The sequence below is a fragment of the Physella acuta genome, unplaced genomic scaffold (assembly GCF_028476545.2).
Source record: "Physella acuta isolate Inbredline_101_S28 unplaced genomic scaffold, ASM2847654v3 ptg001028l, whole genome shotgun sequence".
Taxonomy (NCBI): domain Eukaryota; kingdom Metazoa; phylum Mollusca; class Gastropoda; family Physidae; genus Physella; species Physella acuta.
In genome coordinates this window covers 118,443-144,021 of record NW_026732545.1, presented here as the reverse complement: position 1 = coordinate 144,021, position 25,579 = coordinate 118,443, and the positions used below count along the sequence as shown (strand labels likewise).

Sequence of the window (25,579 nt, the reverse complement as noted above, 5' to 3'; positions counted from 1 at the left end):
ATAAATTTCATTTCGTTCGGGGGGGCGGTAAAAAATTTTCGGGGGGGCTTAGCCCCCCCGAAGAGATGCCTGGAAGAAACTCTGCATGCATCGCCGCAGGGTTTCTCTGCTGTCGAATGCTGTGGTTAAAGATGACGTCGTCAGACTACCACAGGAAAAGAACGTGAGTAATGTTTCAGATATTTCCGGAAATTAAGCCCGTTTTAATGATGCCCACCTCTCCCGCCCCACAGGTACGTAGGGCGAGTCACAGGTAAGCAGAACAAGTCATTAGGCAGACAGCTAACGACAGGGATGAGGTTTGACGTTATCGTGGACACATCATCCCACCACAATTCAACTCCGTCTGTAAAACTATACGTCACATACCCCGCGGCGCACTCCCAATGGATGCCAAAAATAACAACATACCACGTGATAGGTAAATTACACATACTTTACACACATTCTAGCGAGTGAGATCTGTTTCACAGGGGGCGCCAAATTCCATAGCAGCGTCCTGGCGCCTTGAAACCTCACTACGCCACTGGGTTAATTATAATATTAACAACGTGTGAAAACCTAAGACCCGGCTACGCATGACTGCGTCGAAAACAGTTTACCTAAGATTTTTTTTTTTTACGGTAACATAAAATGCATGAAAGCGATCTAAAACTTCTCTCTTGCTGAATGCGACCAGGACAATGTTGTCCTATTGACGTACAGGTAGTCGACAAGAAAAAAACTTGAGTAGATCCTTGAAAACACCTGAATTGATCCTTAGGAGTGACGGGGTACTGGCGGCTACCGTCCTGTTAGAGATTTCGTTTTACCAGCTGCACGAAAAGTATAGCTCCCTTCATGTAATAGTGCGATTTGACCATGTTAAACCGTACCAATGAAAACCTAAGCTAAACCGCACTCAAAAGGCTAAAGGCAAAAGAAAAACATCTGCTTTTAATTTGGGCTTTTAAAACATGGAAGCAGAGTTTCTTTTAGTAATCTCTTCTGAGGAGATACCCCCCCCCCTCCTCCCCTAACGCAATAAGAAAAAATATACAGAAAAAAATACAAACTTTAACCAGTCACCCCCCCTCCCGTTGAGGATAAATGTCTGAAAGAAACACTGCATGGAAGTAACACAATGCTCAGTCAAAATGTAGAGATATACGTTTTCATACAGTTGATGTTGGGGCATACTTCCCGCGAAAAGACACTATACTTCACTCGAAACAACGAAGCCTATATACTTGATGTCTCAGAGCTTGGCACATGCGTACCTTTTCTGTCTGCGGTTATAGCATCCCTCACCTTTACATTGACACTTCCAGAAAAAAAAACGAGCACGCTACTGTCACGACACTTGTCGTGCCGGCGTGTTAATAAGATGTAATTACATTCTTAGAAAAAAGTTTGTTGAAATATGCAGCAGTCCTTCACACGTTGATTGCAACCTTCAAATTACTGCCCAGATGAACTTTAGAGGACAAAACCTGTTCGCGCACATCACCCGATGCTTGATGGGTCTCAAAGACAACACATGTAACTCGATAAAATTCCTGGTAGGTTTTCAACAACACTGCTACAAATGACTGAGCAGTTAGGGTAATGTATTCATAGAGGTGAACGGACAACGCGCGTACATTTGCCGGTTTTGTTGTATGTGATATGGTTCGTCTGCACGTAAGCCTTCCGGTCTGCAAGTGCGTCTTAAGATATGATGCACAAAGTCTCACGTCCCATTTTGTATCGGTAGGTCCCCAAACAGCGTTATACTTTGTCGCTGTTTTAATAAGACACATGTAGCTTGATACATAGAGTCAAGGTTTTAATAAGTCACATACAGCGTTATACTTTGTTGCTGTTTTAGTAAGACATATATAGCTTGATACATTGTCAAGGTTTTAATAAGTCACATACAGCGTTATACATTGTCGCTGTTTTAGTAAGACACATATAGCTTGATACATTGTCAAGGTTTTAATAAGTCACACACAGAGTTATACTTTGTTGCTGTTTGATAGATTGTCAAGGTTTTAATAAGTCACATACAGCATATATGCCTCGGATCCATTGTCACTTTTTTTTGTAAGTCACAGTTATACATTGTTTTTGTTTTAGTAAGCCACATACAGCAACATACATTATTATATACTAAGGCTGTTTTTGTAATACTCAATGTTACACGTTGTGACTTTTTTGGTAAGCCACATACAGTGTTAAACATTATGTCTTCTCTGGTAAGCCACATACATTTTCATACACCACAGACGTTGCCCAGTGATTAAACTAGACAGTGTTTTTTTCAGACACAGCACCCCCGCCATGTACAATCTAATTAATACAGTAATTGAATTAGATCTAGCCATACATAATAACAATTGGAAATAAAGACAAAACCAACCGTAATAGTCTTGCACCATCTCCTGAGCTCCAATAATTTACACACCTGAATTTATTATATACCTAATTAATAATTATACGTTACTATATTTAGATTCAGCATACTCGCCACAACTACACCTCTTTATCTTTCGGTAGACTGCACGTGCGCTACTCACGGATGCCAATCAATAAAGCCATCTCTTGACACTGGGCGTGTGCTAGTTTACAGACCTGAGTTGTATTTTATTTTTTGTCAACATCGTAAATGTGGTTCTTTTTAGTTACATCCTTTATCACTCAAATGTATGCTAAATGAATGATTCTCATTTAAGTTAATTAAATGTGTAATTAAATCATTGACATGACCTACTGAGTACTCATTTTATATTGTGTGAACTGTGAACTCGTCAATTTATAATCTATACACTATACACATACATTGAAGACATATTATTTTAACATACTAAAATAAAAACATCGGCATAAAATAGGCATCCAGTGGACCTAAAACCAGCAAGCCATTTTGTAAGGGACCGGTATAATAGTAGCCTCAAGCAGGCCACGAAAAGGCAACCTTTTACCTGTCAAGCAGGAAGGCCTAGCCTACCCAACACCGGCGCTGCCTGCTTTCGTGTCACGCTAGCCGCGACAATCGATCACAACCATTTTGGAAAAAAAATAAACATAACAAGATTTCATACACAAAACACAACGACAAGGTTCGTGATGATTAGTACTCACCAATATGAAAAGGTTATATAATCCAAACGTGAGGTGTGTATCCCATGAAATGAGGAGTTCACGAACGAAAGAACACACTTGTTTGAAATCCTACAAAACGGAGCAGACAAGCCCACTGCCTACTTCCACCAGCCTTTGACATGTAAATTTGGACGCGCGGAGGAATACATTTCCTGCTTTTTTACCTGTGACTCAATGACTCAGAAATGCGACACTTCGATTCGTGTCAACTTGCCTTCCGCGGAAAAAAAGTAGTTCTGTTATTTTTGTAGACAAGATTTAATAAACACAAAACAAAATTTTATTTTGTGAAAGAAAGCGTTGTAGAATGGTTTTAATACACTTAGATACCTACTCAAATAATACTAATTTAAATTTATTTCCGATTCGCATCCAAAACTAGGTTACTATGGAAGGCAAGTCCCCAAGGTGTGCTGATCACGTGGTTAGGCGTACGGGATTTTTTCCCCTTAGCCTTACAATCAACTCTAGGCCGTCGAAGAAAAAGGTATCGTTTACAAGCCCTATTGATTTTCACGTGAACGCATGCAGCGCTGTACAAGTAGTTCTACGGTAGTCGCATCAGCTCCTTGCCGGGCACTGCAATAAATCTGTAGGGGTCATTTCTTAGACAGTGGTCACAATGTATGTAATCTATTTATAGACGGCCAGTGACATCTATTGTGATAGCGCGGCCCATGACAGGAGAATTGATCTCGGGCCTACGATAAATCTTGCCCGTACAATGGGAATTGAAAAAGGGGAGGGGGATAGAGTAGAGGATCATTGTGATAGAGATTTTGTCCTACGTTTTTGTACCGAGTAAGTTTAGATATGTTTCATGTACCGATACTTCAGATACACGCGAACAGAGCGATTGTGCGGTTCAATAGAAAATGATATCAATCGGTACGATCAGTCCACGCGTATTGAGACACGGTTGGTCGATATCTCTAGTGCACCCACCCACCCCCACCCCCAACATTCACACGTGGGCTTTGACAGATTGAACAAGTTTGGAGGGCTGTGTCGCACTTAGTGTGATTTTTATGGCGATATAAAGATATTAGATATTATTAGGTGTGGAGGCCTTGGGTTGAAACACAACAAGGTTAGCAGTTAGACTTGAATGCTGGTTTTCTGTCTTTATGATCAAACCATACAAAGATCCCTTACATATAACAAACAATACAAAAATCTCTGACATAGGATCAATAAACTATACACAGATTCACTACAAAGGATCAACAAACAATACTGATCCCTTACATACAGCAGACAATACAAAATACCCTTAATTGGGATAAGTAAACAATGCAAAGATCCCTTACTTGGGATCAGTAAATATAAAGATCACTTGAATACGATCATCGAACCAGACAAAGATCCATTACATACAACAATACAAAGATCCTTTACATACAACAATACAAAGATCCTTTACATACAACAATACAAAGATCCTTTACATACAACAATACAAAGATCCTTTACATACAACAATACAAAGATCCTTTACATACAACAATACAAAGATCCTTTACATACAACAATACAAAGATCCTTTACATACAACAATACAAAGATCCTTTACATACAACAATACAAAGATCCTTTACATACAACAATACAAAGATCCTTTACATACAACAATACAAAGATCCTTTACATACAACAATACAAAGATCCTTTACATACAACAATACAAAGATCCTTTACATACAACAAACAATACAAAGATCCTTTACATACAACAATACAAAGATCCTTTACATACAACAATACAAAGATCCTTTACATACAACAATACAAAGATCCTTTACATACAACAATACAAAGATCCTTTACATACAACAATACAAAGATCCTTTACATACAACAATACAAAGATCCTTTACATACAACAATACAAAGATCCTTTACATACAACAATACAAAGATCCTTTACATACAACAAACAATACAAAGATCCTTTACATACAACAATACAAAGATCCTTTACATACAACAATACAAAGATCCTTTACATACAACAAACAATACAAAGATCCTTTACATACAACAATACAAAGATCCTTTACATACAACAATACAAAGATCCTTTACATACAACAATACAAAGATCCTTTACATACAACAATACAAAGATCCTTTACATACAACAATACAAAGATCCTTTACATACAACAATACAAAGATCCTTTACATACAACAATACAAAGATCCTTTACATACAACAATACAAAGATCCTTTACATACAACAAACAATACAAAGATCCTTTACATACAACAATACAAAGATCCTTTACATACAACAATACAAAGATCCTTTACATACAACAAACAATACAAAGATCCTTTACATACAACAATACAAAGATCCTTTACATACAACAATACAAAGATCCTTTACATACAACAAACAATACAAAGACACCTTACAATACATGAGTTGAAGAGACAAACATCCCTAGCCCAACATGTCTAGCAGCTATGGCTATAGGTCTAGTGCATACGTTGTATAAAATAGTAGACAAACATATTAGGTAAACCAACAATACGAAGATCTCTAGTGATGAAATCACTGAATGGACATCTTTGTGTGACGTCACTATTTTGTTGTCTTTGATCGTTGTCCCACAAATCCCCCAAAAATCGCATAGATATCCCATACATTCTATAGACATTATTGTTTTGTTTTGTTTTTATTACTAAGTAGCACACTAGCACTTGGTACAACTATTTCTATACGGTTTTATCCCCATAAATCGGGACCATGAGGATTGGCTTGTTGTTCAATAGCTCCTACAAAATCTATCTGACAAAGTGTAGCAATACTTTTTTCTTCTGTTTCATTTTGATGAGTCAGGGGCGTACAGTTTCAGATATTTCCTTCTTATGGCTGGAAGGGGGGGGGGGTGCTGGAGATTTCTTGGAATGGCGGTGTGGACCGGTTTAATGATACATTTTCTATATTATTCCTATAGTTTTCTATTTCGTCTGGGGGGGGGGGGGGGGGCACTGTCCTTTTTGTGGCCGGTGTGCTTGAAATAGACACCGTTGTTGTAGATACATGTATCTGTGCCGGTCATGTACTCTCAACAATGGCATAGATATGTAACTCAGTGCCCCGGATGTACTCTCGATGCAGACAGTGTTTCTTCCATACTTTTTTCTCAGGGGGGGGGGGCACTTGAAATTTTCAAGGGGGGGGGGCGGTAGACTTTCTTCTGGGGGGGGGAGGGGGCGGACACTGTTAAAAGTATATATTTTCTATATAAATTTTATTTCGTTCGGGGATGGGGGGGGGGGGGGGGGGCGGTAGACTTTTTCGGGGGGGGGGGGGGAGGGCTCAGTCCCCCTTGAAGATATGCCTGGGAGAAACTCTGGATGCAGAAGACATTCCGAATAAAACATTTAATAAACACAATTAAAAGTTACAACTCCACATCGATCGACTTAACTGGAACTGACGTCAGTTTAAATATTGATGTGGTCTGCGGCCTAGCCACACATTTTATTTTGAATCCGCTCTAGATGTAGAGTTTCTTAAGGAAAAAAATTGACTCCTTTGTAGCTGCGCCTCTGGATGTTTCGATCACAACAGTGTAAAATCCGATCTCTCCATTTTGAAGCCGATTCAAACATATCACTAGTAGGCCTATGCATATGATTATAAAAAAAAATCTAACTTCGTCAACGGTTACGACGTTACCGTTACTGAAGATGTTCATGTCACACGTCACACCCCTTTTGTCTCGTCACGCATCGTCACAAATGTGCCAGCACCCGTCTGCAGCAAGTGATACCAGCCCTGACGTATTCGCCTCATTTCCGCGGGTCGGAACAAAAAAACCTGTTCGTCTGATCGTAAAGTGCCGTATAGAAAAAGTCTTTTCATGCCAGACACGGGTTTGTTCTTGACATATGATCTGTGCCAGGTAAAGACGTCACGGCATTGGTTGTATTTGTCCAAGGTTTTAAAAAAAAATGTATAAAGCAAATGTTACACGGGATAAACGAAACAATTCAAGCGAAGGCCGAGTACAAAATAACTTTTTAATAAGGGCTTGTAAGGGCGTTGACTGCAGATTTTCAAAGATAATTATTTTGATTAGTTAAGTTTCTATAATTTTTTAGTGTATGTGTATGTGTGTGGTGTGTGAGTGAGTGTGGTGAGTGGTGAGTGTGTGTTTGTGTAATGTGTATACTATAAATATTATGTTTGAGTGCGTGGATATGTAGGTGCGTGGCACATGTGTTTATGTACATGATGTGTTTTAGTGTGTGTGTGTGTATGGGGGTAGATGTTAAGTTAGTTACCCTTTCCAGCCTCGTGATCCAGGTAGATGAAGTAGAGTTCAGCTGTTTCTATAACTTCGGTATAAGGAGGGATAATGTGATCGGCCTTTACCCAGCCGCTTTCTACTTACACTAACCTGAGTCAGGTACCCATTAAAGCTGGGTGAACACGGGCAAGTCCAACGTACAAGTTCGGGTTTCGAACTCCGTCTCACATAGGGAAATGTGGTTTGCGTTTTATGTTGTTTGTCTATTACACGATGTAAAGCACGACCAGCAGCAACAAAAAACCCCATCATCAACAACACCAACAGCAACAGCAACAACAGCAACAGCAACAACACCAACAGCAACAACAGCAACAACACCAACAGCAACAACACCAACAGCAACAACACCAACAGCAACAACACAAACAGCAACACAATTCTATAATATAAATCAGCACAGTTTTCACCAATGATTTGCAGATCAACCTCGTAGTGAATTCATTTATGATGAAACATTTTTCCCCTCATCTCTTAGAATGTAAACCTGCCCAGGTAGGTCTGTCCAGGTAAGAATGCTAATACACGTATTGTCAATCTCAGCTAACATCTACATATCACTTAAAGTATATCAATATATCTTGCTGCCCAAGTAAGTCTTCTACTAATTTACTCAACTCCAGTAAACAGCTACGGTCTACTAACAGGTAAGTCACAGAGAGGCAATAGTCACCGACAGGTACGTCACATAGAGTGCAAAAGTCACCGACAGGTAAGTCACAGAGAGGCAATAGTCACCGACAGGCAATAGTCACCGACAGGTAATAGTCACCGACAGGTAAGTCACAGAGAGGTAATAGTTATTAGTTACCGACAGGTAATAGTCACCGACAGGTAAGTCACAGAGAGATAATAGTTACCGACAGGTAAATCATAGAGAGGTAATAGTCACCGACAGGTAAGTCACAGAGAGGCAATAGTCACCGACAGGTAGTAGTCACCGACAAGTAATAGTCACCGACAGGTAAGTCACAGAGAGGCAATAATCACCGGCAGTAAAAAGTTTAATAACAACTTGACGACAAGTAGGGGCCTAACAGGTAAGGACAGGTAACTCTCAGCTGTGCTACCGTCTACCTGGAGTGGATGGGGAAGGGGTGGGTGTGGTGGAGGTCACGCAACGTACGCTTAAGCTAACAGTGCCGCGTACAAACATGACTTTGACCTTAATCGGGTCCCAACCCAAGGGTCGCGACGTTAAAAGTTAACTGGGTCAGGAAGAGGGGGTTTAGGCATATGAGGGTTGGGGGGGTGGGGGTGGGGGTGGGGGTGGGGGTGGGAGGTCTATGGTAGGCCCATGGATATATTGTAAGGGTGGAGGGCGGGGGCACTGGTCTAAAATAGGCACATGGGTTTAATGTAATGGTGGAGGGTGGGGGCACTGCTCTAAAATAGACAAATAGATATAATAGAAAGGGGGGGGGGGGTGGCACTGTTCAAAAATAGGCATATGGATATAATGTGTGTGTATGGGCGGGGGGGGGGGGGGCACTGTTAAAAAATAGGCACATGGATATAATAGAGGGGGGGGGGGTGGCACTGTTCTAAAATAGGCACATGGATATAATGTGAGTGGGGAGGGTACTGTTAAAAAAAGGCACCTGGATATAATAGAAAGGGGGGGGGGGGGGTGTGTGGCCATGTTCTAAAATAGGCACATGGATATAATAGAAGGGGGAGGGGGTGACACTAGTTTAAAATAGGCACATGGATATAATGTTAGGGGTTGGGGAACTGGTCAAAGGTAGGGATAAGGATATAATTTTTTTTTGGGGGGGGGGGGGGGGCACTGGTCAATGTACAAAATACGCTGTGAATTCGGACATCGGCCGGCCAGTTCGCACTTTAGCCGCACTTCGGCCTTTGGCCATAACAGATACAAAGCGTGGAGACCACTGACAGACACATACAAACATACAAGAGAAAAATTATAGTGACATAATAAATTTTACTACACAGAAGAGCAGAATATGTCACCTGTCAATAAAGTGAAAAAAAATTAAGTCGGTGAATCATCATTGAGGTAATGAAGAAAATGTGACTTCTTTTTAAATATCTAGTAAATTTTGAAAATCTAAACCAAAAAACAAAAACAAAACTTGAGTTGTCAACATGATGTTCACTGCAAATTGTTTATAAGAAGGGAAGTAACCCGTAAAACAAAACAAGTTAGTGAAATCCGGGTTGTGTCCCTATGAAGTTAAGCTTTCGAGACGAAATATAGACCTTTAGATTTGTAACCTTTATTACATTAGAAAAGCTGTTAAAACAATTTTCGTTACACAGCAAAAACTCAGAAGAAAATGGCTCATCATGTTCAATAATAATAAACTACATTAAAATTCATTTATATTATTTAAAGGGTAGTCACTCTAGGAAAAGGTTTCAAATCAGTTGGCTTCATAAAAAGTGATTATCTCCCTTTTATGTAAGGTTCCATTAAATATGAAGTAGAACCAACTTCTAAAACTGTTCTTGTTTCACCCTATTTTCACGTTGCATAATGATATGCTTTTGCTACAAATTTGCTTTTCGAATAATTTAATGCTTAAAATAAAAAGACAGTTTTAATAACTGTAACACAAATTAGTAGAAGAAACTGGTTTTAATTTTAAATTAAAATTTAAAACCTCTCTATACAACTGGATAAAACATTGCTTTGTCACTTAATTTTACGATTTTTAAAATTTGATGTCGCCTGGGGCAGACGCGCCCCATACTCTCGTCCTTGTGACGCTACTGGTTTTAATCGATTTTTAATTGATATCTAATATTAATTGCTATTATAAACACTTATTGCGAACAGCTTTATAACACATGCAGTTAACGTTTTAAGTTACAACTAATATTAACATCTAATAAATAAAAGACACTATTGTGGCCTCCGTTTAGTTTATTAATGGTTCACATATGTAATAACGGGGGGAGGGGTTGGCCCCAAGGTCACAGCGTCCATCAAACAGACCAGCAAAGTTGCCGAACGCCGACGCTATGGAGCAGTCGGATAGGCTGGTGTCTGCGTTAGGCTCGCCTGGAATTGGAATAAACACTGGGTTAAACATAGCAATTGGTTAAAGTAATTCTTATTTTAACCATATAGTTTTTGAGTAAGTAATTAGAGAATGGATTGTTTTGGTTAAATTTCATAATCGTTGTGATTGTGGTATATTTTTTTAAAGTAACGAGTATCACATTGAGTAATTTAATGAACGTATAGACCAAATACTTTAGCGTCAAGACATAGTTATGACAGGATGTGTTTTACCTGACAAAAATATCTGGGGAGGGGTGTGACTCATCTGTGGGGGGTGTGACTTACAAAAATATCTGGGGAGGGTGTGTGTCTTACCTGACAAAAATATTTGGGAGGGGGTAGTGTCTGACAAATATATTTGGGGGGGGGGGGGGGGGAGGGGGTGTGTCTTACCTACACAAATATTTGGGGAGGGGGTGTGTCTTACCTGACAAAAATATTTGGGGAGGGGGTGTGTCTGACAAAAATATTTGGGGGTAGGGGGTGTGTCTTACCTGACAAAAATATTTGGGGGTAGGGGGTGTGTCTTACCTGACAAAAATATTTGGGGAGGGGGTGTGTCTAACAAAAATATTTGGGGGGAGGGGGTGTGTCTTACCTGACAAAAATATTTGGGGAGGGGGTGTGTCTAACAAAAATATTTGGGGGGAGGGGGTGTGTCTTACCTGACAAAAATATTTGGGGAGGGTTGTATGACTCACCTGGCAAAAAGATCTGAGTTTTATACGTGTCGTTCAACGGTTCCCCGTCCTCCCAGAGAAAAGTGCCCTCGGTCACCAGATCCGACAGACCGAGGAACGTGAACGTCTTGAAGACATTTTTGGCAATCGACAAAAACAGGTTGAACTTGTCAATTGTTTTAGCCATCATCACACGACCGTCTCTAGCTGAAATATAGAAAACAGTAGCATATCCGGTCTACGTGTAGTCCCTACCAGTGGCGTAGGCAACGGGGGGAAGGGGTTAGGGGGGTCATAACCCCCCCATAGACCCCTCGGTATATATAAAAAGTATAAGGGGGGGGGTGCAAATCGAAAGTTTGAGGGGGGGGGGTGCAAATCGAAAGTTTGTCCCCGGGTAAAAATTGGAACCCCCCTTGAGACGATCCTGGCTACGTCACTGGTCCCTACTTGTACAAATCCAGAAGTATACCCGGCCTACGTGTAGTCCCTACTTGTACAAATCCAGAAGTATACCAGGCCTACGTGTAGTCCCTACTTGTACAAATCCAGAAGTATACCAGGCCTACGTGTAGTCCCTACTTGTACAACTCCAGTAGTATACCCGGACTACGTGTAATTCCTACTTGAACAAATCCAGAAGTATACCCGGCCTAACCTTACTACCCCACCTCCACCCTATACAGTCAAGTCTATCACCAGCATTTAAACTTGTCTAATCCCTAATAACCAATCACAATGCCTCGTTTACAGTGCCGGTGCCAGGTTATTAAGCGCCTTAGGCAAAACTTATTAAAACGCCCCCTTTCCCACAAATTACTTACTAAAACAGGTATAAGAAAACAATTAATTAAAATTGACATATTAATTTATTATCAATTGCATACACACGTCATTAGTAGACATAAAAATCAAATTTTACTTGCCTCCTTCGTCGCAAAGGTTTGTACTAATTTCTTCTATTCTAGTTTGCAAGCGTAACCCCATTCTATTGAAATTGTCCACGAGTCTATTTTGTACTTCACGACATAGCCCCACCCCCTTCGAAAATTTCAAGTGCTCCCCCCCCCCCTCCCTCTCGTGTGAAAAAAGTCTGGAAAAAAACACGGAAAACCCCCCACAGTTTTTGTAGTGTTGGGCTCTCTGCAGACCTCCCAAGGTGAGTTCCAGAACGGAACTTACCTGTTTTAAGCTTTGACTCTTTTTAGTTATAATTGTAAACTGTCTATATTGTATGATTACGTAAATATTTTTTTTTGCTTTTGAAAAATAAAAGGTTATAAATTTTATAGATTCCAGCCTATAATTGTTATATATGAATCCTTTAGGAGAGGGTGAAAAATATGAATAAGACAATTAATTAGATGATTAATTTGCGACTAAGACGATTTTAGACGAATTTGTTGCACTCATACTGTATGTCTACTAACATTAAGTATTGCAATCTACAACCGCTACTGATGTATTTGTTTTTCAACTGGATATGCTAAAAAACATACCAAACTTTTTTGTTTGGAACTTCTGCTCTATATAATTTTAACAAATTCAAATAATAAATTAAAGTTGTATTTATAAGTAATCGCTCAACCTAAGGTGCAGGAATTTGAAACGAATGTAATATTAAGCAACGAGTTATCTCCCATTGGGAAACCCAAATACCAAAATTTAACTCAAGGGACATAACTGCCACAAGAATAGCAAAATTAACCAAGTGTTACTAAGACATGCTTGAAAAACACAATAAAACGCTCTAAATTTCATTACATAATAATTATAACAAATCTTTTTATACTTGCTATGTAAACATATCAAAACAATTTATTTTACTAATTAATTAGTTAACTGTAGGTTTTGTTTGAAAGTCTAAACACGTTATTTTTATTAAAACATTCTTCTAGTCAATTATGATGATATTTAATAAATTTTATTCGAAAAATAATAAACAGAAATATAAAATTTTGGATCCCCCAAATTAGGGGACGCCTTTAAAAAAAATCAAAATGTATCTGACTAAGACAGGGGTCGGCTACCCTTTGAAACGGAAGAGCCAAATGTTACAAATTATGAAATTTCCCAGTTATTAAAGAGACACAAAATTTTTTAAAAAATATCTAGGACTTGATAAGGATTAGGTGAATAAATTTGATTTTTGATTTTGAAATAAATAGCGTTAAATATGAACTAATATTGATTCATATAAAAATATACAAATGTTTCGCAGAAAAAGTGATTTAGCTAGCTCTGCTATGATAAAATATTATAATTAGTAATCAGATAATATAACTATATAATTATCCCAATCCACTTTAGGAGCCAATAACTTTTTTCTTTCTTTACGGACACCACTGGCCCAGGAGGTCTTCCCTATATAGGCAGCCCTCAACACGACAAACTCCGACTAACAAGCTTGGATATCGGTTTGATTATCGTGTATCTGTCGCTTCTGTCCTTCGGTTCTCACAGGGCTGATCTTCCACCCTACACGAACCCAGAGTCTAGTACCTGGCCCAACTGTAGGAAGCTAATAACTAAAATACTACATCACTCATGTCAAAGTAATGCATAGAAGAATGCATTCTGAATAAAATAACATGCCTCATTTAATGATACTCGGAAAAAGTCGGCACTTGAGCAGTGGCAAGTATTGAATTACTGCCCACGGGGCTGTCCATAGCACGGCTGGGGGGCTGGGCCTGGTGCCCAAGCGGCTATTAGCTGTCCATTTACTTTCTACCTCACCGATTCTTACTGTTCTCTGATGAGTATTATCATCCTGTTTATGTTAACGTTGTTTTTCTTTACATTCTGACATTTGTTATGAAATGAAATAATATAATTAATATTTGTGCATGGAACTGGAGAGCTGCACCTTGACATCTAAAGAGCCGCATGCGGCTCGCGAGCCGTAGGTTGCCGACCACTGGTTTAAGATATTGCTGTAGTTATCGATTAAATAAAAAAAATTATAATTTGAAAAAACAAACAAACAAAGTTTACGGTTAGTTATAAATTCCAGCCTATATAATATTATATATTAATACTTTAAGAGTGGTAATATAGATTCATTCCTATAAAACTAAAGATTTTTAAGCTAGAGAATGCTTACCTTTCTTTGTAGTGTGTTCCATACTGAATTGAAATAATCTAACTTACGATAAACTCGACTACCCGATATACTCTACTACATTCACAACACATATCAAACTTCGATACCTAAACATAATCAGTTAAGCAACGAATTATCTTCTATTTGGAAATATAAATACTAAAATTTTATTCAAGGGAAATAACTTCCACAAGAATAGCTAAATTAACAAAGTGTAACTAAGACATGCTTGAAAAACACAATAAAACGCTTAAAATTTCATTATGTAATAATTATAAAAAATATTTTATATTAGCCATGTAACTGTGTCTAAACAATATATTTTACTTATTGAATACTTAACAGTAGGTTTTGTTTGAAAGTCAAACATGGTAGCTTTATTATAACATACTTCTAGTCAATATTGATGACACAATAGTTTTTTACTTTTAGCTTCAGCAAGATAGTTTATTATACACAATTTTAATTCCCCTAAATAAACCTACGCCTTTCGAAAAAAATCAAATACGGGAAACTGTTTAAGACTTTGCAATATTTCTTGGTTAAATATTAAAAAAATATAATTTGAAATAACAAAGTTTACGGTAAGTTATAAATTCCATCCCATCTTAATACTTTAAGAGTGGTAATATAGATTTCTAACAAAAACCAAAGATTTTTCAGCTAGACGACGCCTACCTTTCTTTGTAGTGTGTTCCGTCCTGAATTGAAATCATCTAACTTACGATAAACTCGACTACTCGATGTACTCAAACTCTACTACATTCACAACATATATCAAACTTCGATACCTAACCATAACTAGACTCGATGCTCCAGAACTACGACACCAACTCGCTTAACTTCACCAAGCTCTACAAACGATACTCCCAATCAACAACGATTTCACTGGACCTACTACTATACGTTAACAGTCAATACAATTCGACACCATAATACCACAAGACTCCATACTCCCGAACTCCAGAACTACGATACCTCATCACCTACATTCTCATTTCTCTATAACCAATCAGATTCCACTAAACCTTCAACTACACAACAGCCAAATAAAAAATACGACACTTTAACACTTCTATACTTTATACCTAAACCGCCGTTACTCACAAATCTAAACGATTCATCAAAATTTACTAAACAAGTACAATACTTTTAACACCCCGAAATTTCAAAACGCTATACACCAGAACAGATTTCTAATTCTAAGTCAGAGAAAACGAGACTCACAAACCCTATTAAAAACCAAATTGCACGCGTTTCAGAACGCCGCGTCATTCGCTGGAGCGATCACTAAATCAACATTAAAATGAGAAAACCGTTTGAAATGTTCGAAATTTAAATTACGAACTTATGTAATCGTTTTCTACATCAATTATGTGACACCAAAATAAAAAGGCAAAGTTACCGGTAAAAAGCGCCCCGACCTTTCTAAATTAGGGAGCTGGGGGTGCATTTTAACCATCGCGAATAAATATAGGCCTATATAGTCCTAATTTTGGGGTTGGGGTGCAAAACTGATAGTTCGTCCTGGGCGCCGAAATAGATCTCCATTCTTTGTTTATTACCCTGTCTAAAAGATAATCAAAGATATTAATTATTAGGTACTTTTTGATTTTAGCGATTAAACCTTTTTGCGCCCCCAAGGGATGGCGCCCTAGTCGACCGCCTAGTTCTCCTTATAAGTAGCGCCGACCCTGCTCGTTTATCAAATACAACACATATCCAATTTTATTCCTTACATTTCCGCCTAAATTTTGCACACAACTTTTCAAGACGATTCAGTTTTTGCTAGTTATTTTATCCCTGATTTAAACCACCCCCTACCCCTACCCCCAACCTCTTCACCGACCAACTCACCAGCGCAGTCCACCCTGCCCTGGTCGAAAGTTCCAGAAGTATTGGTGACGTAGAGGCACTGGACGACGCTCTTGTATACGTACAGGCGGTACCCTCGTGTCGTGTCGCAGTAGTCTGTGTAGTAGAACTTCCCGCCGGATGCCGGTCTGCTAGTGCCGTACGTTAATTTGGAACCTATGTAACAAGATATAGTAATGTCTACTTTTTGTTGTTATAGAAACAATTTGTCTTGTTTACAGTAAAATGCATGGTTGTGGCTTTATTTAGTGTTCAAATTGTAGGAGTACACATAGGGGGGGGGGGGTGGGGGGGGGGAGTGAATATACACTAGTAGTACAACTCTCATAACCAATATTTTGAGAATTCATCTCCTAAAAGGGCAGTCTGATTACACAACTGTAATGTTTGATCGCTTACCCGTATTACTTAACCACCCACCTGTCCCATTTAACCACCCACCTGCCATATTTAACCACTCACCTGTAATATTTTACCACCCACCTGCCATATTTAACCACCCACTTGCCATATTTAACCACACACCTGCCATATTTAACCATCCACCTGCCATATTTAACCACCCACTTGCCATATTTAACCACACACCTGCCATATTGAACCACACACCTGCCATATTTAACCACTCACCTATAATATTTTACCACCCACCTGCCATATGTAACCACCCACCTGTAATATTTTACCACCCACCTACCATATTTAACCACCTACCTGTCACATTTAACCACCTACCTGTCACATATACCGACTCACCTGCCATATGTAACCACCCACCTGTCGAACATAACCACCCACCTACCATATTTAGCCACCCACCTGTCACATTTAACCACTTACCTGTTGCATTTAACCACCCACCTACCATATTTAGCCACCCACCTGTCACATTTAACCACTTACCTGTTGCATTTAACCACCCACCTACCATATTTAGCCACCCACCTGTCACATTTAACCACTTACCTGTCACATAAAACCACCCACATGCCATATTTAGCCACCCACCTGTCATATTTAACCACCCACCTGTCATATTTAACCACCCACCTGCCATATTTAACCCCCCCCCCCACCTTTCACTAAAACCACCCACCTGTCACATTTAACCACTTACCTGTTGCATTTAACCACCCACCTACCATATTTAGCCACCCACCTGTCCCATTTAACCACCCACCTGTCACATTTAACCACTTACCTGTCACATAAAACCACCCATATGCCATATTTAGCCACCCAGTCATATTTAACCACCCACCTGTCATATTTAACCACCCACCTGTCATATTTAACCCCCCCACCTTTCACTAAAACCACTCACCTGGCGTACACTGCCCTGAGTTGTAAACAAAGCTGTAACACGCGCCATACAGCAGCAGACACGTCCTGACACAGGCCAAGGCGGTGCCAGATGTCCAGGACGGTCCCAGACTGGACGCTCCATACGAGGCATCGGTCATCAACTGGTAGCTGGTCACACTCAATGAGCAATCGGCTGGAACTGACACCAACAAAATCCATAGAAGCAAGGAATTGTTTTGGTTGTATATTTAAGGAATTTAAAGAATAAAATGTGAATAATTACAATGCTCAGATTAATCATAGTTGAAATTAAATATTTTATCCCAAATATGGGGGTGGCGTGCCCTAGCGGTAGAGAGCTAGACTGCTAACCCGAAAATCTCAGTTCGAATCCAGGTTCAAGTCAGTATAACGTCCCTTAGTCCAACTAGCTCTGATAGGTACCTAACTCAGGTAAGGAAAACAAAGGTGGTTGGGCATAGTGCATGACCACATTATCCCCCTGTATGTCGAGATCAGTGAATCAGATGAACTGTACTTCATCTGCCCCATGTGTCTTGGGCAAAAACGTATAAAGATGATGATGATGATCCCAAATATGGAAACTCCATTAACCTTATTTTAAAGCTAATTTAAACAAATCGAAAGTAGACTCTAATTCGAGTCCGTACTTACTTAACAAAATGAGAGATATCGTTGAAAGCAACAAATTCCACGTTCTCATGGTTTTCTCTACAGGCTTTTATGTACTAAACAGAAGAGAATAAAAAAATATTTTCTTCAAATAAAATAACAATTGTATGCATTACTACACTATTTAGCCGATCACCATGAAAGTTTGAGAAGCTATTGAATACGACTCAGAAATGGTTGATGTTTTTGAAAATCTTGCAGAAAGGGTGGCGTCCCGGCTGAAGTAATCCGTTGAGCGCCAAGAGTCCCCCGCAGTTAAAGCGCCTGGTTTTAATTGTTGGGCGTTCCGCACAAAGGGATCGGGGATTCTAATTGGGGTCGGCATGGTTGGGTTGGTAAAACTCATGGCCGCTTGATTGAAAAGTCCCGAGGTCGAACCCCATCAAGTATGAGAAGAGCCCATGTGGCTGTGTACCCCATCTAGTGTGTAGCTGTGTGTCCCATCTAGTGTGTAGCTGTGTGTCCCATCTAGTGTGTAGCTGTGTACCCCATCAAGAGTGTACCCCATCAAGTGTGTACCCTATCTAGTGTGTAGCTGTGTACCCCATCAATATTATACCCCATCTAGTGTGTAACTATGTACCCCATCAATTGTGTACCCCATCAAGTGTGTAGCTGTGTACCCCATCAATTGTGTACCTGTGTACCACATTAATTGTGTAGCTGTATACCCCATCTAGTGTGTAGCTGTGTACCCCATCAAGTGTGTTGCTGTCTACCCCATCCATTGTATAGCTGTGTACCCCATCAATTGTGTAGGTGTGTACCCCTCAAGTATGTACCCCATAAATTGTGTAGCTGTGTAATAAACTTGTATTCTTTGAATCTTCTTCCTTGAGTAAGTTTTTTAATAGCTTTGGGAAAAGTAAGTAGTGGCCATCCTCAATTTGATACTATTGATGTACATCGGCGCTTTGTTGTCCCTTCGAAGTTTATTTCCGAACCGACACCACCCCCCCCCCCTCAATCCTTAACCTCGCAAGTATCGAATAGGAACGGTATTGTTTGTGAATTTCCTATCCGTACATTCAACACTTCGGCACATTTTGTCAGACGGCAGTCAACACTTTAGTCAGCAGATTTAAATTTACTGGCATAGTATTTGATAAATCTAATTATTCACAAAACAAGGAAGGTAAGACTATCTTTTATATTGTTAAAGTAATGTAATTCATTAGTAAATGAATTAATTGAATAATATTTATAGTCAATTACTATTAATAAGTTACATCATTTAAAGGTGAGGATCTGGCTTTTTGTAAGCCGTTAAAAAAAACGTGACTTATATAGATAGCCCCTAAATCAGAAGGTTATCTGACGCGTGAGCTGGCCACCTACAGTTGTACATGTGAAAAACATGTTTCTGTCTTTTATGCATTATTACAACATTCATCCATTCGCCATGAAATTTTGGGACAGTTGGTCTAACATTTGTTTAAATATTGGAGTGCCGGCGCCCCACGGAAATATGGTTTAGCGCCCCAAAAATCCCCAGTGGCACGTTGAATCCGCTTATTTTGTGTCCTGCGCAGGGAGATAGGGTTACCACTTGAATCCACTGACGACAGTGTTACCGGGATATGCCCGGTCTCACATGTGAGCAATTTAAAAGTGCAAAGTGCATTCTATGACTTCTATAATGTAACCGGTGACTCCCAAGAGACCCCCCCCCCCCCCCGATGCCCACTGACAACTGGGCCGCCGCCGAGGAGGTGATTAGCATACACTGAAGCTTACAGCACGCCCTGGGGCGTCTCGTTGGTTGTGTGAACAAACCTGCGCCCCAACAACTAAGATCGAAGAAATGAAGTGCCGACATTGTTTACATTTAAAAACTCGCTACTAGAAAGCAAGGCCAAACGTCCAAAAATACAAGGTATGTAGGTCTAACGTTTTGTTGAAAACCTCACGAAAAGTTGCTTCAGTTTGGTGAGTTGGCCTAGATTTAGCTAGTCCGTGCTTCTCACTTGGATGATTTTATGTGGCCAGCCCACTCGTTGAAAAACGTGTGATTTATTCGTGTACCAGACAGGAAAAAGTAATCCACAAGCACTCGAATAAAAAAAAAATTGAACGACTCTTGTTTTCCATTTAAATAGGAATAATGATAATATTGATAAGCTTCAATAAAAAAGACACACTTTATATATATATATATATATATATATATATATATATATATATATATATATATATATATATATATATATATATATATATATATAGGGCCCAGAAAGATTTTCTGGGCGGGGGGGGGGGGGGGGTTCTTGTTCCGCCACTCATTAAGTTATATGTATAGGAATATATGTAGGTGTTTGTGTAGACGTAGGTGCAGGGGTTTATGTTGCTTTTGTGGTTGAGGAAGTGGCGAGGGTTTGTTTATGTTTATGCTTAGGTTTATGTTTTGTTTGTGTTATTGTAATTTTAGGCGTAGAAGTACAAAGAGGGGAGAGGGTTTATATTTTTGGTTGAAGTTGAGGTGAAGATTGTTTTATGTTTTTTAAAAAATGTTTTTGCTCATGGTTGTGGTTGTGGTGAGGTTTAGGGTTTATGTTTGTGTTTATGTAGAGGTTTTTTTAGACGTAGAAGTGCGAGGAGGAGAGAAGTTTTATGTTTATGTCTATGTTCGTTAATGTTTATGTTTACGGTTGTGCTTAGCTGTGGATAGAGTTAGATTTAAAGTTAGGTTTATGGTTAGATATGCTTTCTATATTTGCATATAGACAGTGCCGGCGCCAGGTTATTAAGCGCCCTAGGTAAAACTTATTAAAACGCCCCCTTTCATACAAATTAATTACTAAAACATATGTATAAGAAAACAATTAATTATAAGTGACATATTAATTAATTATCAATTGCATACACGTTATAAGTAGACATCACAGTCAAATTTTGTCTTGCCTCATTCGTCGCAAAAGTGTGTACTAATTCCTTCAATGTCAGTTTGCAAGCGTAATCACATTCTATTGAAATTGTTGCTAAGTCCACGAGAAAAATTTCAAGTGCTTACCCCCCCCCCCCTCCTGGTAGAAAAAAGTCTGGGGAAAAAACACTGGAAAAAAAAACAATTCTTGTGGTGTTGGGCTCTCTGCAAACCTCCCAAGGTAAGTTCCAGAACGGAACTTACCTGTTTTAAGCTTGACTGTCACTAGTTATAATTGTAAAATGTCTATATTGTGTGATTATGTAACGATTTTTTTGTTTTTGATAAATAAAAGGTTATAAATTATAGTTATAGATTCCAGCCTACAATTGTTATAAATGAATCCTTTAAAAGAGGGTGAAAAATATGAAAAAGAAATTGTTAATTAGTTGATTAATTTGCGACTTAGACGATTTAAGACGCATTTGTTGCACATATTTAATACTGTATGTCTACTAACATTAGGTATTGCAATCTACAACGGCTACTGATGTATTTGTTTTTCAACTGGATAATGCTGAAACAAATACTACCAAACTTTTGTTTAGGACTTCTGCTCTATATAAATGTTTACAATAGCAAATAATAACTTAATGTTGTATTTATAAGTAAGCGGTCAACTTAATGTGCAGGATTTTGAAATTAATGTAAAGTTAAGCAACGAATTATCTACCATTTGGAAATCTAAATACCAAATTTTCATTCAAGGGAAATAGCTTCCACAAGAATAGCTAAATTAACAAAGTGTAACTAAAGACATGCTTTAAAAACACAATAAAACGCTTAAAATTTCATTACGTAACAATTATAAAAAATATTTTGTATTAGCTATGTAACTGTGTCTAAACGATATATTTTACTAATTGAATACTTAACTGTAGGTTTTTTTTTTATGAAAGTCGAAACACGGTAGCTTTATTATAAAATACTTCTAGTCAATTCTGATGACTTTCTTTCAATTGCTAATATGTCGTATTGTAAATAACGGTAGTAATTATACACAATTTTTGGATAAAGTTGACACACGGCTAAACATACATTCAACGATTAAAATATTTATTTTAAAATACAAGAACTTATAGTCTTCTTACTTATAATATATGTTACCTAATGATAAAACGAATATCAAAACCAATTGTTCTTGGTACAGGAAACAAAAATAAGCTAAAAGAGATTATTGAAATACTCGGCAAAGACTTTCCCTACAAGATTGAAAATCAAGACATTGATTTGCCAGAATATCAAGGAGAACCCGAAGAAATAGCAACGGCAAAATGTGAGCTTGCAGCAGAAAGAGTTAAGGGTCCTGTTATTGTAGAGGATGTGAGTCTTTGCTTCAATGCCTTGAATGGCATGTCAGGACCATACATTAAATGGTTCCTAGCAAAGATGGGTCCATCAGGTCTGCACAGAATGCTCAAAAGTTATGATGACAAGTCAGGCACAGTGTGTGTTTGCTTACAGTTCAGGGGAGAAAGGGTCAAAAGTTCACATCTTTGACGGGCGCTGCAACGGGACAATTGTGGAACCAAGTGGCTCAACTGAATTTGGCTGGGATCCCATATTCCAGCCTGACGGCTATAAAGAAACTTATGCTGAGATGGATAAGAAAATTAAAAATGGAATATCCCATAGGTCAAAGGCTATCATGATGTTAAAAGATTTTTTGCTGCAATTAAAATCTGAAAAAAAAAAAATACACAATTTTTGGATCCCTCAAGCCTTAAATAAAAGTACGCCTTAAAAAAAATCAAATACTGGAAACTATTTAAGACATTGCAATATTTATTGATTAAATATAAAAAATATAATTTGAAATAACAAAGTTTACGGTTAGTTATAAATTCCATCCAACCTTAATACTTTAAGAGTGGTAACATAGATTCCTAAAAAAAAAACTAAAGATTTTTCATCTAGAGTCTGTAGAACGCCTACCTTTCTTTGTAGTGTGTTCCATCCTGAATTGAAAAAATCTAATTTACAATAAACTCGACTACTCGATGTACTCAAACTCTACTACATTCACAACATACATCAAACTTCGATACCTAAACATAACTAGACTCGATGCTCCAGAACTACGACACAAACTCGCTTAACTTCACCAAACTCTACAAACGATACTCCCAATCAACAACGATTTCACTGGACCTACTACTACACGTTAACAGTCAACACAATTCGATACCATACTACCACAAGACTCGATACTCCCGAACTCCAGAACTACGATACCTCATCACCTACATTCTCATTTCTCTATAACCTATCAGATTCCACTCCAGGGGTCTCCAAACTTTTTAGCCCGAGGGCCGCATTAACTATCAAATTTCAGTTCGAGGGCCAGTTTCTTCCAGGCATTTCTTTGATTTTTCTGGGCAAAGTTCCTCAGCTATCACCAACAAACGTTTTTTTCCGTGGACAAAAAGATCTCCGCGGGCCGGATGAGAGGACCTCGCGGGCCACATCCGGCCCGCGGGCCGTAGTTTGGAGACCCCTGCACTAGACCTTCAACTACACAACAGCCAAATAAAAAATACGGCACTTTAACACTTCGATACTTTATACCTAAACCGCCGTTACTCCCAAATCTTATAGTTTATAAAAGATAATCAAAGTTATTAATTATTAGGTACTTGTTGATAATAGCGATTAAACCCTTTTGCGCCCCCCCCAGGGATGGCGCCCTAAGCGACTCCCTAGTTCGCCTTAAAGGTAGCGCCGGCCCTGCATATATGACATTAGTTGGAAATTTAATTTTTTCTCAATACCCGGGCAGCGCCGTGTATATGATGCTTGATAGACACAGAGGCGTAGCGAGGGGGGTGGGCGGGGGTGCGGACCGCACCGGGTGACACCATTTAGGGGGGTGACACCAATGCAAAAAAGAGCAAAATATATAGAGAAAAACGTGAGGGGGGTGCAAATCGAAAGTCTGAGGGGGGGGGGGGTGCAAATCGAAAATTTGAGGGGGAGGGGTGCAAATCGAAAGTTCGAGGGGGGGGGGTTGCAAATCGAAAATTTGAGGGAGGGGGGTGCAAATCGAAAGTTCGAGGGGGGGGGGGGGGTTGCAAATCGAAAATTTGAGGGAGGGGGGTGCAAATCGAAAGTTCGAGGGGGGGGGGGGGTGCAAATTAAAAGTTTGTCCCCCGGATGCGTCGCTACGCCTCTAGGGGGGGTGACACCATTAAGTGCCGCACCGGGTGATACCTGACCTCGCTACGCCACTGATAGACACACACGTTACTTTCTTTACAGATTACACAAAAGCCAGTGCAGAGCCTTACCGGAACGGATAGTAGCTTAAATAAGAAGACAATTATTTTTTTAACAGCCCTTTTTGTTTCGTGGCTGTAACACGATTATGAAAGTGTGTGAACGGAGAGGTGCATATTTTGTGTTTTTCTGAATCAAAAATTATGCTTGTATCTGTATTAAGTATTATGCTTGTATCTCTTTCTAAACACTGCAGATCCAACCCTGATAAGCCACGCCCAAAAAGTGAACCCCCAACACCCAAACAAAAAAGATGATAAAAAAGAGGATATGCAACTTGTAATTTTAGTTATTTTTTTAAACCCAAACCAACGCAACCATATCGCGGACCCTAGCCATAATCCTTATTCTAACCCTATACCTAACTTGGTGGGAGGGGGTTAATTACTCGGGGGGGGGGGGGGGGAAATGGGTTATGTCCTGCTTCCGTGATTAACCCATAGACAGTCCCCTCGTTCCTTGTAAGTGCCCTAATACAGTTCAAGTATATTTTTAAAATATTTTTTTTACTGTCAGTTTCATGTCGACATGTCTGGTCCTTGTATAAACAAATAATCATATGTATGCACATTACATAGTTCAGGTGTAAAAATAGTTACAGAATATTATTTTATAAAAATAAATTTTTTGCAATTTTCGAAATCCTACTCACCTGCCGTCTACACAAACACCATTTGTTTCAATTAAGCTGATATTAAAAAAATCCTTTTTTCCAATAGATGCTTTATTTTTCAAGAAGCTGTTTCATTTTATATCGCCAACAAAGAATATAATTTTATCCAGAATAACATTTCTGTAGATTACTTTCAGCCTCTCACTGTAAGCAGGTCTAGCAGTCTAAAATCTCCTTGGATGTAACCGATGCTTAAAATAGTAACAAGGCGGGATGCATTGACCAGAGAAAAGGGCGACAACCATCCGAAATCAATGGGCAGATAAATCAAGTGGGTTCTAATTTCAATCTTTGAAATAAATTTACAGTTGGGATTGTGAAAAGCTTGTATAAATCGTACTTTGACCAAATGTCATTGTGGGATACGTCAGTAAAACTGATTTACTGCGCAACATTCATGTTGGTCCGATGATTACTTAGACTTGGGTAAGTCTTCAACGTGACGTATGGAATTTTAATACTTAACTTATTTTATATTAAATTTGACATTGCCATCCAATGTAGACTAGGTCACCTTACGTAGACCAAATCACCTATAGTAGACAACGTCACCTAAAGT

The 25,579-nt window shown here is 38.9% G+C and overlaps 3 protein-coding genes across 3 annotated transcripts in view; 1 reads left to right on the top strand and 2 right to left on the bottom strand.

The window, feature by feature from the left end:
* LOC131954763 (uncharacterized) overlaps nucleotides 1–3,253 on the bottom strand; it is a 29,933-nt gene extending 26,680 nt beyond the window's left edge. Inside the window, exon 1 of the mRNA XM_059318511.1 lies at nucleotides 3,106–3,253. The gene's annotated coding sequence lies outside the window, so the exon portion shown is untranslated. The remainder of the gene's footprint in view (nucleotides 1–3,105) is intronic.
* A 7,089-nt stretch (nucleotides 3,254–10,342) lies between these two features.
* LOC131954777 (uncharacterized) lies at nucleotides 10,343–25,169 on the bottom strand. Its single transcript, XM_059318540.1, has 6 exons — nucleotides 25,000–25,169; nucleotides 18,131–18,204; nucleotides 17,475–17,654; nucleotides 16,133–16,306; nucleotides 11,191–11,376; nucleotides 10,343–10,486 (listed from the first exon to the last, which is right to left on the bottom strand). Exons 2-6 carry the CDS (start codon nucleotides 18,177–18,179, stop codon nucleotides 10,344–10,346), a joined length of 732 nt encoding a protein of 243 aa, XP_059174523.1. The 5' UTR covers nucleotides 18,180–18,204; nucleotides 25,000–25,169; the 3' UTR covers nucleotide 10,343.
* On the top strand, nucleotides 22,182–22,746 carry LOC131954766 (inosine triphosphate pyrophosphatase-like; the record flags this gene model as incomplete). Its single annotated transcript, XM_059318514.1, is given in 2 exon segments — nucleotides 22,182–22,510; nucleotides 22,512–22,746. Coding segments are annotated over 2 exon segments (564 nt in total), but the record flags the coding sequence as incomplete, so codon positions are not given.
* Nucleotides 25,170–25,579: the final 410 nt, after the last annotated feature.

Bases quoted from the DNA above. Each gene is read 5' to 3' on its own strand.
- LOC131954777 (XM_059318540.1), bottom strand. From the start codon at position 18,179: ATGAGAACGTGGAATTTGTTGCTTTCAACGATATCTCTCATTTTGTTA. The intron at 17,655-18,130 runs GTAAGTACGGAC...TGTTGGTGTCAG, and splicing joins GATATCTCTCATTTTGTTAA to TTCCAGCCGATTGCTCATTG. The intron at 11,377-16,132 runs GTGAGTTGGTCG...TCTATATTTCAG, and splicing joins GGGCAGGGTGGACTGCGCTG to CTAGAGACGGTCGTGTGATG.